Here is a 17,635-nt window from a genome sequence, read left to right as displayed (position 1 = left end):
GATATTTTTGGCTTTGCCCTAACTTTAAAATCACTTTTGACTCCATATCATAATTATTATTTATCTTAAATTTGAAACCAAAACAGTTCCGTGATTATTCTTCTAGATTCCGAATTCCATTTGAATGTCTTCAAGAACCGTCAATTAGAATTCATCCCAGCACTCTCCTTAATTGAAAAATAACATATGCCACAAGATATCATCTTGCACATAATAACCATTTGGAAAAGATCCCACGAAGACATTCTCTCCCAAACTACATACCTCCACACATCACATTCACAACAAAACGTTACAATTTACCTTTCTCAACATATCCTCGAGCGACTCCATATCTAATTCAGAATAATTATTATTCACTTGACTCGAACAGGACGAAGTGCTGGTGTAGCGCTTACGGTGGCCAATGGCCGGCGAGTTACGAGCTGAATTATTCACTGATGATGACGTCGAGTGGATGAGGATTCCAGTTCCGGATGGTATGGCGCTGATGGGATTCACGGATGTTCCAAGTCCGCCACCACCTACGCCACCTATACCACCTCCCCCACTTCCACCTACGCCACCGATACAACCGCCTCCGCCACCCCCAAGTCCACTCACTATACCGTTATTAACAACACCGCCATTGTTATCGATGCCATTATTAGTTGTCGTTGATGCCGATGTCGTTGCCGTTAGGAGTTTTTGACTGCTCAACGGTTGCTCAATCATGATTGCAGCATCCATTTCTGTTGACTGCCGTTGAATTGAAAATCAAGAGTTGGAAATTTCATTAAAAACGATTGTTGAACTCACTGCACTGACCACTGTTTAAACAATTTCTCTTTCACACAATTTTTAATTTCACTTTTGAAAATTTTTTGATATTTTTTCTCTTTACTCGGAGGGTTTGGTGGTTCACTAGTCTCCTGAGCAATTTGTCAAATATGTAGGCTCCTTTATGTAAGCTTCCTGTACGTAAGATATTATACATATAAGTGAGGGAGTGCAAAAAATGAAAATATTCTCCATTGGCGATAGATTTGCAGCAGCAGCTCATTTTCGGTTGAAGTTCATCTTTACAGCACCTAGAGATCAACCATCGTATTCGCGGGGCAATGTCACTTGATGCCCTTCTCGTTATATTAAACATTTCAAGATTTTTCATGACAGGTCCCTTACTAGAAAATTTTATTTATTAATGCGGACGTTTCTCGTTTCCAGCCTAAGCTACAGATATCTTTTACCTTAAAATTGATTTCATCCCCTAAGTAAATGCATACGTGAATTTCCAACTGGATTTCTTAGTGATACCAAAAAAGTGATAACCAAAAGTGAATATGTCGGGAAAATATATTAGTTGTGCGATTGAAAGGGTAAGCTTTTTGAAGTTTGTCGGTTCGTCAAGAAACCATCTAATCAAGGGAACAGTAAACCTATTCCAAGATTTCTTAAGATTCGCACCGAGTTAAATGGTGTTGATTTGAATCTATCCAGGCTTACATTTGACTCTGAGATTAATACTGTAACGTCTATTAAAATTGGATTTATTAAATCCACCCAAACTCCGATTACTTCCATTACTTATGAAATTGTTTCCCCCGTGCATGTGGCCGACTCAGTTCAAAATAAAACTGTGTTAAACCAGGTTACCTTCATTATTCTAACAAGAGCTCAATTCAACTCAACAATTAAAACGAAGATTAGCTTGCTTCTGACAGTTCATTTCGCAAACACTACTCTCTTTAACTTTTTTAAATTTAAACAAAGCGGGCATATTTCGTGACAAAAAAGGTCAGTTGTATGCTAAGATGATTTAAACGGCGCAGGTTATACCAGGAACTATGGATACACCAAGCCGTTGTGACGCTCTGCTTACCTATAGAGCCCAAGATTAGAGGCGAAAAATGGATACCGTTTTTCCCCTGAAGACCCTAGTGTATTACACTCATTTCTGTTAAAAGCAAACATGCGTTTCTTTTGTGTAGAGATAGTAAATTCATTTGCTTTATTGAAATATCGTTATGGGGTTGCATCGATCGTGGAAAAATTGCGTGGGAGGCGTCTTCGATGGTAACCGGCCAAAAGGCAGGCCGAAAAAACGGTAGCTTGATACACTGGATGGGGATTTAAAAGCCTCGAGATTGCATCCAGATCAGGCATTCAATAGAGCCAAACGGCGAAATCGATCACGACGAGCCGACCCCGCTTGTGAACGGGACAAAGGCTGAAGAAAATTAAGAAGATATATGCATTGAAAAAAAAAAAAAATGTTGGGAACGATCATTTATTTGTTAAAATTTTGTATTCAAGAAATTGGCTGAGGCACTTAGTGACACGACTGAGTGTCGAGAGAGGCTAAATACCTACACGCCACCGCTATCGGTTCGATGCTGTCTCCATAATTTTCTGAGATTTTCACTCCTCCTTAATTTTATGCCACGTGCTTCTAGGGCAGCACACCCGTCGGTCATAATCAAATAGTCGGTTACATTGCATAGCATATTCCGCAATTGTGTTGTCGCCCTTTCCTAATGGTTGACTTATCCATTGCCACTTTCGCCTTCCCATTAACACGTCTGCCCCCAAATTCTTCATTAGTTCTTGTTTCAGGTGAGAATACCCCGATGGCATGCAGGCATGAATTGATAAAGGCTTGGACTTTTTGAGTAATAGTGACGATCACTTTTCATGTATTACACCCATATGATGCGAGAGAGAGCATTGGTGCAAAACAGCTTCAACTTGATGTTGGTGTTAAAATGGTTGCATTCTCAGAATTTTGGCAAATGACGAAGGCGAATTTAGCTTTGTTAATGCGTCGAGCGACATCAAGTTCACTTGGTAGATACAAATTGATCAACACCATTGATGTTCTGTCCATTAGTGGGTCCCACGTACTCGAGGAGGGCAATCAGACTAGAGTCTGCAATGAACTCAACTGAAGTGGCTTCTGACATGAAGTCTTATCGTAGGTTATCTGGTACAATGGGAACCGGGATGGCTTTCTGGCAGCATATGCTCCAAGAAAATTCTGCGGTCTCCAAATCAATTATGTTGATACGGTAGGTACGATAAAAACCCAGGGCCTTTATGTCCATTAATGAAAATGGGAAGAATACGCTGAATAGTCAGACTGAAAACTTTGGTTTTGATGATATTTACTTTCAGCCCAACTCTGCTCGCCTTAGTAAGAGTAAACAAGCGTCATCCGAATACTCGAGGTGACTGACGAAGGGCAACATAATCCGTTGTAGTCTATCTTGTAGTCAAGGCGACATGAGCAACGTCACCGATAACAAGAGGAAGAAGTCTCGATGACAAGATTTAACCGTACTTGACTTCGCTTCGGACTTCAATTTGTTGGATTTTACCTCGCAGCAGCCCGTGATATTTTGCCCTGTCATATGCTTTTCTGATAATAGCTATTTGTTTGTCCCTCCTGCGTAGAAGACTTCGGATCCCTCTCTGTTAACGCAATCAAAAGCTTACTCGAAATCGATAAACAACATGTGGAATGATACTCAAAACTTCGCACACTGTTTCACAATCGTCGGGAGATTGTTAAAGTAGTCGGCAAAGGAGGATGGAAAACGGAAACCAGCCTACTCTCTGTCGATCAAATTCTCGATGAATTCCCTAAAGCATTCTAGAATGATTTTAGCTAATATCTTCATGACAGAGGGAAACACATACTCATCGCAGTCAAGGGGAATTTGGTTCTTAACCATCATTTTCACCATTTAAGAATGAGTTGAAGTAACGACTTTGTAGAGACTGCAGGGCCTGTGCTGAAGGATATCGCGGGGATACCATTAAGGCCAGCGGTTCACTCCGCTTGACCGCATTGATGATTAAGATAATTTCGCTTCTGCTTGGTGGAGCGTTGGAGTTGGAGGAGTTAACGTTTCCATATTAAGAATGAAATGACAGGTATTGAATTGTTCCGCTGCAAACAGTGGCATGAAATCGAAGGTAAGCGACCATCAACTGAGCGATGCTAACACAGAATCCCTACATCTCCCACTGATCGCGATGTTGAGGTAGAAAAAAACGTGCAGAAGTCGACATACCTTTGCCCCTTACTGTTATGGCCACCACGACCATGTCCTGACATCACATGCCCGAGTCAGACGTTGTGAGAGTCTATGAAGGCATTTAGATCATTCATGACGATCACAATTTGACTTTTAGGAAACTTCCTCTAAACTGTCCGTAGTTGTTTGTAGAAATCATTCTCCTCCTCAATATTGCAATGATGCCTAGCACTGTATATTTTTGATGTTCTTTATCCTTAGCCGGAATCTCCAAGTAAACACTATGTCAAAAATCAATTGTCAGTTTTTGCAGTAGCTGCCGGCAACATGTCAAACCGGATTTGCGTCCACCAGAAGGTTGAGAGTTCATATATTCGGTGCTACAGAACAAAGAGGAGCACTCTCTACAAACACATCAGCTGTCTGATGTGGTAGCGAGGGTGAAGTTGACGCATGTTAACTTTAGTCCGCAGGGCTCTCCTGGTCATTTGTGACATACCATGCCTACTTTACAGCGCGATTGAATTGCAAGGAAAAATCCCCTGAAGAACCAAATATTTTTGTATACAGAAGCATCTAAGTCAGAAGACTGGAAGTTGCGAAATTCGTTTCTTTTCGAATCGCAGCTTTTTACCGTAAAAGGACTTGCATGTTCAGGCAGCTACATCAGTGAAAAATCGGACTTTAATAAATCTGATCATATATCGTTTTCAAGAAACATTTTAATATGAAAAGAGTGAAGTTTGATATTTGGACTAGATGAAATATTTTGAGTAGCTGTTCCCGAAAACCCTGATCTACAATTATTTGCGATTTTGTATTAAGAGCACCAAATTTTTTTTCGTGCCATAATGCCGAATGGTGTGAGACGAATAAACGGAATTTGCGCAAATTTGAAGGAACTCGTAGCTGAATGCTTTAAGCGAAAGAAATTCTTGCGAGGGGTTTCATAACGGACGGATTTGACGTCGAAAGCCTAAAAATTAGCTAAAACCCCAAAAAAATAAAAGGACACAAAATTAGAAGCATTTTTGGAGAAAAATTCGTACAAACTGGTATAGTAATTCTATAGCCGGGAAAATTGCAAGAGCAAAATCTTAGTCACTTTAGATGGTATTGTCATCGAAGTCGGTGAGAAATGACGAAACGGCCGACCAAGCCAACGATGGCTTGACGAGCTCGACTCAGTTCGCATCAAGTTTATGATTGAGAAAAATGGAGCAATCGATCCAGATGAGCCGGTCCCACTTCTAAGTAAGGCAAAAGCTGAAGAAGAAGAGTCGAGAGATAGGACGCTGATTTTGCACAAGTGAAATGTTGCTTATTAGGCGTAATCGAAAGAGCTGTTTGCATCATAGTCGCTGGTGAATGAATGTAGAACGATGACCAATTCCTAGGCTCTCTACAAAACAGAACTGAAGAGATTGAACACAAGACTTAAGAAAAAATGGCCAATTTTGAACTTCAGAACTTTTACCCCAACCATCGTATTAATCAGGCATTACGCTGACTATTACTTGATCAAAGACACATGCCCCTCTAGATAGCAGTTCACATGAAATCAAGGTACTTAAAATTGGGTTGATTTGTACTTTTCCCCAAACTATGAAGCATTTTGCCTGATGTCAGAAAAGTAGTGGCAATAGTTTGAATGAAGCTTAAGCTACCTTTCTTTTACAGTAGATAATAAGGCAAACATAAAATTAAAGCTTGCTTGTTTAGGGATCAACACAAGTTGCCGCGAAAACCATATTCATCTGCCGATGATATACTACTGAGCTAGCTTGGCATTACGGGTACCAGCAGACGAAAAGCAAAACTGGCGCAAATGGCAGTGGATGGATCCTACATGAAGAAAGGATGCAATAGCTGCTGCTAACTATGATATTTATTTAAAAAAGACAGTACACGTAGCAAATCAAATTAAATATTGCTACGACAAGCAGAGACTAAAATCCTTAGTCTACGCTTAAAAATATAGTAAGGAGGAGTCTAATGAACCAAACTGTGGTGCCGAACAGGTAAATTTACGTTACACTCTTCCAACGGTTAGACATTCGGGGGATGAGGACCAGGTCATGGAAAAATACTCCAAGATGCTTCAAACGAAGGAGTTGAGAAGTGCTAAGGAGAGCTATATTTATATGTCCAGAACAACATGGTGGTTCAAGACCCGAGGTCGAAAACAAATCAGGCCCAAAAGGAAGCGATAGGATGTCCTAGAATTCTACTATTTGCCTTATTACCTTCTGTGGTTAGGAGAAATGTTCATAAAACAGCCTTGGAAGCAAGAAAAGATATAGGATCATTCATCAAGGAAGTACAGATCCTCAGACTTTAATGCCTCGATGGGAAATCAGCCGGACAGATTTTATGAAAAGTATCACAGGACAATTCAGTTGCTTCAAACTCAATACAATTAAACGGGACTTCCCACTTTTCTCTCAGTTGTATAATAATTAAGGGTCAGCATTTTCACACCACCTAGCGGTCTACGCACCAAGGTCCATCTTTTTCATAAAACTTTCGACCTTTTAACATATAAATTACTGGAAGAGGGAAAAGTCACTGCAAGCCTTTAAGTCAATCATTTAACATTGCTAACAAAGGAGATAATATATCTCCTTTTCTTGAATGTGATTATTTTTTATTTACAACGTCGGCTACTTTAACCGATTCTCTACTACTTTCCTTAACGCAGCTTGTCACAGGACACTTTCTGGGATATTTCGCGTTCCTGATATTGTCAGTCTTAGCTTCTTCGTGTTGTTTTTGTCATATCCTGTTAATCTTGTAATCTACACAGACATGCAAGGTTTGTGTTCCTCCCTATGACAGTTGATCTCGAGCAGTTTGGCAGAATGCCGAACGGAATATAAAACATGGGTTGCGATACGATGATGGCTTCTGTGATCCCGATGGGGCGGTTACCAAATGGAATGAACACCACTTCCAGAAATACCATTATAGGTGAAACGTTTCAAAAGAAGCATATTCGTCGCTACGTCATATCATCTGTACTGATGATAACTCGCTCATGAAAATTGGTCGCAACATCTGAGTGGAGGTAAAGTCCCAACAGCCTCCAAAGGTAATGAAAATTCAGCAAGCTGAACAATTTTGAGATCTGCACCAAAATTACAAAAGGCAAATATGGTGTACCTGGTTTAGATGATTCGAAGTTGCCGTTGCCGATTAGAACAAAACTGAAGGAAAAGAATGGAACCTGTTTAATGAGCGTCATGTCGATAAACAGTGAATACCAAGAGTTGTTAGCAATGTTGACCAATTTATAGATTTATAACGTAAAACTTCATCGCTCATAATAAATGCAATCTTGGAGGTTCGAGCTAACCATGTTCTTTCCTAAAGTATAAAGGAGAGTCCATCCGTTTTGTCTGTCCCACAGCGGTTATTCATGTAGAAACGCCAAGAAAAATATCATCATTAAAGCACCCCTGACCCCACCGAATTTTCTGTTATTTTTGTAACGGTGTTTAGTCACGCGGGACCTCCAACATCTTCCACACTACCCTCAAGCAACTTATCCAAAGGTGGAACGATAGTCTCGTCTAGCAGGATTTCCGATTGATTCTGAATGAGTCAGAATTTTTGGGAACCGATCCCAAAGGAACAGGCACTATTACTGCCAGTGACAGAAACCTGCCCACGACTAAGCGATTTAAATATTTCGGATCAATGTGCCAAGCCAACAGTGAACTGTGCTATGAAACTGCTTCACACATCAACGCAATGGCGGTTGACAACCGACATCTTTTACGATTGACAGTGTCGTTTGCCCTGCCAGGTTGGCATGGTTACCAGTGCTGGACAATTACCGCAGATAATGAGCGCCACCAGCTGAATCAGTAACGAGAGACGCAATGATCATGCCCGAAACGAAGACATCGGCGATCGATATGGGGTTGCACCTATCGTGTAGAGATTGCGATAGACATCTTAGGCCATCGCGATGGCGAGAACTCACTAGCTGAGATTGGCCTGAACTTGGCAGGCGATCCAATGGACACCGAAGCAGCAATGGCTTGAGAGCAAGTCTATGATCAAGAAAAGTCGCGAACGTAAGTAAGGACTAACGAGAAAAAGATTATGTTGAATTCCATATTCAAGTGGATGCGTTTAAACTAACTATCCTTGTTTGTTTATCTGGGCTGATCGAAAATTAACCTTCCGCTATATACCGTGGCCGGAAGACAAGGCCGGTTAATATCTTGGTTGATCTATAGCAAGCCATCTTTTATTTCGAAGGTGATCCCAGGGAAGGCTAAACGTCATGAGCAGCTGATGAAGGCAAATATATTAAGCCAGAAAGTGAAGTAGATGTTTCACTGAACATTTTTACTTTCAGAAAATCAGGTTCGATCAAGACTATGTCAGTTATGACTAACCCAAAGTTTTTGTGTATAGAAAGGTGGTTTCTCTGGCCACCAATATCAGTGAAGTCTCTATTGAATAAAATGACGTGTTCATCTCTATTGGTTTGTACTGACTATTCTAAAAGTAAACATAACCAGTTTCCGCATGGGAATAAACAAATGCACACTGACTATAAAGTACCCGATGCCGGTGGAATAGATAAATAAACATTCATTGGCCATAAGGAACCTGATAATTTTTACTTTTAGGGTATTCTATCGCAAAATAAATGATTCCTGAAGACGAGTTTATCGATGGATGACTCAGTTTATTAGTCACCCTCACTTTAAAAAACTGCTAACTTGGCAAATCTGTCTTCGGATACATTGAGTTTTGATGCATTTACACTGAACCGCATCGTTATCATTAAGCCTTTTGCATGAATTGCAAAATCCGATTTGTTCAAAATAGATTGTAACAGTTTCGTTGCTATTGCAAGCGATGTAAGAACTAATCTGAGATAGGCGCTCCAAAAATAACAAATAATTGCTCCAGCAGCGACATAAGTGACAATCTATTACAGCTCAAGTGGTCGATATGAACAGTATTTTGTACAATCTCCAATTGAAATGGCATTCGTGGAACTCTCAGGTTCATACGCAACGACGATTTTCGTTTAAAACTACCAAAACATTGAAAAATTACGAATATCTTATTGCTCACATGCACCGATTGCAGTTCGTTACCACATTGTGGTACCACAGTGTTCTAGTAAACCTTCTAAATTAGAACAGATATATGAATACCTATTTCCCGGAGTAAGGTTCCATCATAATCTTGGCAAATTTCAAATTTTCGATTTGGTTAGCATTCGACATATCCCACAAACGCCGATTATTCAATGAAATAGTTTCTGAATTGACATTATTCCATTACTTGAAAATAATTATTATTCTTCGATCAGGTCCTCCGTGCAGCAGTCAACATTGTCCTTGTAATGCATTGCAAGCTAATCGATGAACCATGCACACTACGTTGATGAAATTACTTTGATATGAAGGTCCTTCACGACAGCTGACACGATAAGAGGAAGTGCATGATGCACGCGAACGAAATATAAAAATAGTGGTTTATAAAGTCCTTTTGTAGGGATTCTCTATTTATTTCAATTATACAGGGGGATACAAATTGTTTTACTTCAACCCTTTCAGCAGAACGCCTTTCTAGTTAGCATTTTCTGTTATGAATTTTTCGTATTAGTTCTTGTTATAATTTGTCCTCCTCCTATTGCGCAATTATGTGGTTAACTCAGATGAAAACTTCTCATTCTCAAGTGTCATTGAATATCCTCAGAAGGATGCCTTCGCTGTATAATTTTCCCAATTCGACTGGAATGTAATACAACTTCCCTTTTCCATCCCGCGTATAAAAGAACTTTAATCGTCTTCCAATTACTCCCTTACTAGCTGTCATGTACTCTCAATTCTATCGAATCAACGCAAAATTTACTTCTCCCATAGCAAGAATCCCTAATAAAAATTCATCCGCAATATTGCGTATTTTAAAATTAAAATTGGCTGACGGAGCGAAATCCACCGAAGCAACCAAACAGTCGATCAAAGTCTGACTTCCTATTCGACGGTCTTAGGCCCAGCGAGTATCCTTCGCATTACTGACGGCTCGGCAAATCTCCAGCTATAACAGTCGACCGGTTGGCTATTCGGAAGGCACGGAAACCAGGCATCGCAGGCAATAAAGGAAATGGAAGTAATAAATCATCTTCACTGTGCGAACAAGAAACGAGAATAATGGATCTGCAAATTCATCTTAATCACAATTATCGTCTTCGCTGATGGAAGCAGCTAAACTTAATCCATCGATGATGAACGAAAGGCGATGCCTGCCTGGCAGCCAGGTAGTCATGTCAATTTAGAAAATTCCCGCTTCACCACTGGAAACGAGGTGAAACGCGACAATTACGCGCTAAATTTAAATTTTTCACGAGGACAGGATCTCAGCGCTCGGCGCCGTTGTGCTGCTGCTGCAATTTCCACGGCAATAATCAGAAACACTAAAATTTTATAGCCACGAGCAACATCTCACTTTAATCATAATTGAATGGAATTTTCACGCATTACAATGAATCCACTTGGGAGAAATTTCGTTATATAGATATTTTCACTGCCACTGCCACGGAAGTTCCTCGCATGAACACAAATCGTTGCCAACGAATTTACGAATGGCTTCACTGATTCCGCAGATAAGTTTTTCGTCCTGTACGAACCGCAGGACACTCAAACTCTCGCGAATCGTTTCTACCGTTCAGACCCAAGTCACTCGACAATGTTGCGTTCATGAATCATGTGGAACAACTCGACGAGCGCGACTCGACTCGATGCGTGCAAAAGCTCAAGTGCAACTAACAGGAACTTTTGATTTCGAAGGACAATCTAAGGCAAGGTTCAACCCCAAAGAATTGAGCCTTCCCTCCCGCTTGGGGCTGGGGGACTCGCCGTCCATTCAGTCGTCCCCCTCCGTGATGACGGCGATCTACAGCAAATCTGCCACCCTCACAGGCTCGAAGGAAAGGAGCCTACGCGGTACTGTTAAGCGAATCGGGGAGACGGGGGTGGATTTCAATCATAACAACAGCCCATCAGTGTACAAACTGATGTCGCAGCTGAGCCTGTCCGCATGGCCAATGCTTCAGGACGAGTGGTGTGGACGAACTGTGGGCAAAGAGGTATGATTGTGCGTTTGCAGTTTCAATCACACTCGTTCAACTCCCGGCATATTCATCAATCACCTCATCTCCAGTGCGAGGCGACGAGCTCCACTCTAGGATGTGAAGGTAGCAGTGGTAGTTGTGGAAAATCGTCCAGGGGAAGGTTTTTGTTTACGTTTGTTTTGGGGTGCGCACTGGATGTTCAGCGCAGGTTTCACAAATTAATGGAAAGTCGCTGACTTTTCCAGTCAACGTGCGGCGAAAAGGACATTGAAGTATGTTACGAGGGAAACACTGTCGAAAAAAGAACAGATTTAAGTGAAGTAAATCCGTTGGAAGCAGGATGCGGGGAATGGTTTCTTGGTGGTATTGCCAAAATGGACCGAAGGAGTGTGTAGCGAGGGGATGCCTTGTTGTGCGGATTAGGCAATCGTTTTACGATTTTGACCGAATTCTTAGATTCTTCCAGATTAGATATGGGACAGGCGAAACCGTTTGCAGGGAGGATGATGTGATGCGAAATTAAATGTTTTATAAATTGAACATCACACTGCCGGCATTTAGTAAAAGTTATAGGTTAGTGCTTGTTGGACTATCCACTGGCGATTTCAGTAAATGGAGTCGTTGTATTTGGGTTTGAAGGTTGTGGATTTGGATGGTAAATTCAACCAATTTCCTATAAAAATGATTTATGAATTTCCCTCCTTTTTGCACTTCTGATAAGTAGCACATTTCAGTCTATTTATTAGCTTCAATTGGTGTTGTGATAATGGTGTCAAACTGCTGCTTGAAGAAAAAGATGTTATTGATCGAATGGCGTCTACTGACGCCTTAACGTGTGCTTTTATGCAGTAATTCGTTAGTTTAACATTTGCACTCACATGGACTTCTTAAGTTAGGCAATGAAATATTCGCATCCAAAATATAATCGAACAACAAAGTCCAATTACCGCTTGGTCGACGGACACATGTTAGCAAAAGAATTCACTTTATAATATAGTAGCATGAAGCAAAGGAAGGTCAATCGTGTCGGAAAATATGGACTAAGGATAGTGAAATAAAACTAAGAAGGATTTGACCATCTTTCAATAAATTTATTTATCTTGTTAAATCTTATTAATTTCGATTCAACATCTGTCCATACTTCTGCCTGTCATACCCAATTTACTCTGAACCGGCTGACACGAAATTTAGTGAGAGCTTGTGGCCCTTTGCAGAGAGAGGGATGATTTTGTGTTTATTTAAGGGGGATCCCAATGCATGTAGGAGGGGGATATACAATTTTTGTTATCATAATATGGTCATCTGAGGGAGGCAAGTGAAAAAACTGGTGAGTTACACAAACTTCAAAGACTGGCTTGCCCAACGGCATCTCTAGAGGTTCTCTGCAGATAAGGAAGGCGATCTTCAGAACTTCCGGAAATACCAGGGAGATTAAATCGAAGAAAGGCGATATCCTGAATTGCCGATAACAAGGGGTGACATGATAACGAGGTCTCATCTCGATAAGAAGTTTGAAACACGTTGAAGGAATGGGATAAGCTGGAAGAGCGTGGTAGTGGCCTACGACAAACCCATTATGTCAGAGGGGGCTGGCGCCAGAGTATTAAAGAAAACGTACTTTGAACCATGGGTGAGCACTAAGCATATTCCAGGCGAAAATATATTGCCATAGATCGGTCCTCTCGTTCAAATTTTAAAGGAATTATAGGGGGCAGAAAAGCGCCATTCTCACCGACAGTCAAACGGCCATTAAGAACCGAAGGTCCAACCAGGTGATTTCCAAACTGGATGCCTTAAGGAGGTTTTTGTAATAAAAAATAAATGCAATCCTTTCAATCTTTTTATAAGCTATTATTGCGGTCTTGAATTGAAATGGTTTCCTGTAAAAAAAGATGGGAGGCCTATCTCCATTTGTAGTAATCTAAAATCAAAAATTCAAACGTTTTCTTATTGTATGTACTTGCTTTTATGATCCGAACCAATTTAACCGTATCCAGGCCTAACGAAAGGAGGTTGGAAAGGGGGATTTCCTCCGGACCGGGAATAGAAATTCCAATGAAAACGGGGATATTATGGGGGTCTGCATAATTTTCACTCCATACCTGTATAATTTCTACCCCTGGCCCGATTTTTTCGTATAATTTTCACCTTCGATATCCTCTCCATGGCTCTGACCGTGCCAAATATTAAAATGGCAGAGTTGTAAATCAAAATCATCAAAAACTCGGATCAATTTTTCTTTGAAAAATCAGAACACATGTAAGAAATTATTAACAAAAATGCATAATCTGCATTCATACAGCACTACTGATTTATAGAACATTGTGTAAAAATTTCAGTCCAATAGGTTGAACAGAATTCGGTTTTGAAAAAAAAAAAACGTGGTTGAATGTTTCGTTTTGTATGCACGTTATCATGGCTACTGCTCTTCAATTTGCAGTAACCGATAAAAAATTTTGAATTTCGGTCTGAATAAATTATGCAGGGTGCGCTAAAAAAATCGGGATAAAATTAAATTTGGATTTTCACCAAAGGTTGCCTTTGTCGTGAGCTGACTACAATAAATTATGTCATCCTCAAAATTGCCGGAATGTTGACCGGGACTGCAAAGTACGGTTAAAGAGCCGAAATAATTGAAAGCCTTCGTACTGGGCGAAGTGCAACGGAAATAATTCGGCTTTTTGGATACACACGATCGACCACTGTATACGGTACCAAAGTACAAAACTCAAGAACAGTGCGAAGAAGGTTCATGCACTCCAGTGAGGAAGCTGCACATAAAAGAATGTCGCTCGAGGACCCAGGACGCCATAAAAAGGACTCATGAGCTGATTTTAGAGGATACGAGTGATTCGACAATGCGTAGAATTGTCAAAGAAGACCTCTGATACCATTTCTACACGATGAAGTTAAGGCAGACATTGTCTGGGAATGCCAGAATGAAGCGAGTGGCTCGTTACCCCCGAATTAGGCTTTTTTCGGACGAAAAAATGTTCACTGTTGGTGCGAAAATTAATCAGTGACTTGCTCGTGACCCCGAGGATGTTCCTGTTTTAGATGGAACAAGATTTCCGACCAGTGTCTACGCGATGTGTCCAGTGAGGGTAATGTTATGACACCGCGTTTTTCTCAAAAGAGGAAACTGTAACCAAAGAAGTTTGTTTGAGAGATCTAGAAAATGCTGACAAGCCGTCGACGACCCGTACAAGCTATCTGGTTCAGAATTGGCTGGATGATGAAAATGTATTGCTCCCAAGAATTCTGGGCTCCCAATAGTCCTGATTTAAATCCTTGGGATTTTTACGTTTGGAGCGGAGTTGAAGGGGACACTAACTAACACGTCTCGGCATTCCAATGACTCACTGATAGCAGCTAGTAAAACCACATTCGCGGAAACGGATAGAGATACTTTGAAGAAGCGTTTCAGACCAAGGATGGAGGGTGCCATTGCAGCTGATGGCGGTCACATCGTATAATAGTCACCCGTTATGGATGCCTTAAGAATCATGTGACACCACTTTTATCAGAAAATTCTTCTTTTTGATAAAAAAATGATCACATCTTGTTTTATTTGTCCAGATTTTCGTGGTACAGTCCATATATAAAATGAAGAAGTCGGGAAACCAGAAGATGAACGGTTCAGATATGAAAGGTTTTGTGTATTTCTTATATAAAAACAGAACATACATGGGTCCCATTAGCATTACGTTAGAATATTCACTTGCGCATGCTACTGGCGTTCAATGTGCTAGAAGTTGCACTGAAGCGACAACTTTATAACCTATTATAACTTTGTCACGGGTAGTGTGATTTCAACCAAGTTGCTTTATATTATAGCCTATATTACTAGAGAATTTCACGATTCTGGGATAAATTGAATGGGGGCTTTGCAGTCAATTATCGAATATTATAGCAATATACTATTATTAACTTTATTCGAACAGATATTGGTATGGAGATAATGACAGCTTTGTCATTTTTTTTCAAATTTTCCAGTTGAAGAGAATGGGTCCGAGAAAGAAATGACTGTTTTTCAGCCCCCACCCTTCCCCCTTGTACACTAGAGGTCAGAACTGACACAAGCTTTGAAAAGTAATAATCGAGACCTTTCATTTAATACTACACACGCCTATATTCGGTTAAAAACATTTACACCCCCCTCTTACGTGTTCCACAGAGAACGATGTAACTTACTGTATGCGTGAACGTTCACAGTTCCCATCTTCCCACCAAATTTGGTGTCAATAGGTAAAACCGTTTTTGACAACAATGGGTGTGACCGAAAGAGAGAGAGAGAGAGAGAGATGGACAAGTAGACTGACAGACAGTAAACCGATTTAAATAAGCTTTTCTTTTACAGAAAGCCTTATTGCTGCAAATCGTCACATAGGAAAACAGACTGAACTTGCTCGGCTCGCTCAATGAGGTTCGGATACTTTCGGATCCGTTGAGTTAGAAGGCAATGAAGCAGTGGACAAGCTGGCCAGGAAAGGAGCAAGGGTCCCGCTGCAAAAGCCAGATCCATTCTGTGGGGTCGGAAATGGGTTCATGTCTACTAGGTTGAAACGTGAAAAGGAAGGTCTGAAGGAAAATGTAACCTACCAGGAATGGAACAGTCCAAGGTGCTCAAGGGGGAATAGGAATCCAGTTGCCTGAGAAATTGTTTAAAACTCACAAGGAACAACCTCCGGACCATAGTGGGAATACTTACTGGCCACTGCAAGCAAAAGTATAACGTAGGGAAGCAAGGGATCTCTACGGACACTACCTGTAGATTTTATCACGAGAGTGATGAAACCATATGTACTGGGACAATGTCTGGTACTTATACAAAATGGTAGGGACAAATGGGAAAATACTTAATACTAGATGAGACAGTTGAAAGTAGGAAACATAATAAAGTTCCTCTCGGTTATAGGTTCGAACTACTATAGTTAATATCTATGTTATAACCATAAAGGCGCACAGCAGTTCTTTTAGAATGCAACGAGACTTCCCTGGACGATATTATTATTATGCTCATGTCGGTATCATAAAAGGCTCAGTAAGTACTTTTCAGAACAAATTGAACTCTCCACACCAGGCGAAAGGTAAAAGAGGTGGGACCCAAAATAGATACCATAAAATGTAACATGTCTGGTTCTCACAATCTATCCAAGCGAAAAATCTGAAAATAATCATGAACATCCCATTCCGTTACCTGCTTAAATAAAGTTATTAATGGTATATTACAATAATTTAGAAAATTATCAAAAGGATCCCTTAAATTCCTTCTAGATGCCTGCAATTACTAACAAAGTTATGGTAGGTCAAAATTTCCAGTTTCGTTTGAGTTTCCTGCCCCAATGATATGATACATAGCATGTGCTCAATATGTATTGCGTTATAGGTCAATACCACAATGAAGTGAACCGCGTGAGATACGATTACCCCCTACATGCATGGGAACTTTTTACCTTTTCTTAGTTATTCTTACACTCAGTTTCTCGAGACGTGACATACATACATATAGCTATATATGGACAGCAAGTTTCTCAATGGAGTTCAATTCGAACAAATATATATGTATGTTTTCATGCGCGAGTGATATTGGCTTTTATGTAATATGTAATATTTGGATACGTACGATGAATCTAGATGCGTACAAAACAAAAACACGAAAGCTTTCATACCTGAAGCGACCCGTGTCTGGTTTTCCGACTTGTTTCATTTTTCGCAAAAAATTGTAAACTCTCGGTGTTAAAGCTGTCCCGTGCAGGCTGCCACTGCTAGAGCTGGACTATATATGTAGGGTGACCTATTATTCCAAATCGTAGTTTGCGAAAAGTAGCTACCGCCGCAAGCTCCGTGTGCACTGGCACGTTATTATAAAAAAGCAACACAACTTTATTTAACTTTCCTCGCTTTTTCTTCTTCACGATATCTTTAAAATTGTTTTGACTAGTTTAGAAAAGTATTCCTCTGTGAATCCAAAAAAAACTGTTACCATAAGTTTTCCAGGTAACTGGGATAACTTGGACTTCTTTGGGGGTATTGCGCCCTATTTGTGTCATTGAATGGTGTCTTGTTGAGACTAAGCTAATGATGGACCCAGGTTTCATCCTCAGCAACAATTCGTTCCAAAATATCTGCTTTGCTCTCGCTATAGACATTCAAAAGCTTGCGGCAGGCAACACGCAACTCGCCGATGTTTCCAATGCAGTGTGGTTTTGGTAGAGGGACTAACAGTTTCGCCTAGAGCAGAGGCAACTCATCAGACGCTGCTTCACCCCTGCTCTGGGAGCAGCGTGACCGATAATGGCAACAGGTGGAAAACACTCCTTTATATAATCGCAAAAACACGGCAAGGCTGCACATTATATCCAAGTTTAAACCGCTTGATTATTGTTTGGAATATGAGGGATCCTAAGTCCACATCCACTTGATGTTGGGCCGAATCAAATGGAGAGCAACTTACTTCCACGTTTTTTGGCCCACGGACTCCCCGTGAGGGTTGCCACTTTCGCTGCTC

General features: G+C 40.6%; 1 protein-coding gene across 16 annotated transcripts in view; it reads right to left on the bottom strand.

Annotated features, from left to right (window-relative positions):
• LOC119653637 (uncharacterized protein CG43867) overlaps positions 1 to 17,635 on the bottom strand; it is a 466,832-nt gene that overhangs the window by 287,666 nt on the left and 161,531 nt on the right. Inside the window, exons 1-2 of one of the 16 annotated variants that reach the window (XM_038058434.1) lie at positions 10,500 to 10,890; positions 304 to 954 (exon numbers count right to left, since the gene is read on the bottom strand). The exons of the other annotated variants lie outside the window; for them this stretch is intronic. Of the exons in view, the coding sequence (XP_037914362.1) occupies positions 304 to 729 (426 nt within the window). The 5' untranslated portion in view covers positions 730 to 954; positions 10,500 to 10,890. Of the gene's footprint in view, positions 1 to 303; positions 955 to 10,499; positions 10,891 to 17,635 lie in introns of those variants that run through there. 16 annotated transcript variants of the gene reach the window in all.

The sequence above is a fragment of the Hermetia illucens genome, chromosome 4 (genome assembly GCF_905115235.1).
Source record: "Hermetia illucens chromosome 4, iHerIll2.2.curated.20191125, whole genome shotgun sequence".
NCBI lineage: Eukaryota > Metazoa > Arthropoda > Insecta > Diptera > Stratiomyidae > Hermetia > Hermetia illucens.
The sequence above is the reverse complement of the archived record's forward strand: the minus strand, read 5'-3'. Positions and strand labels throughout refer to the sequence as shown.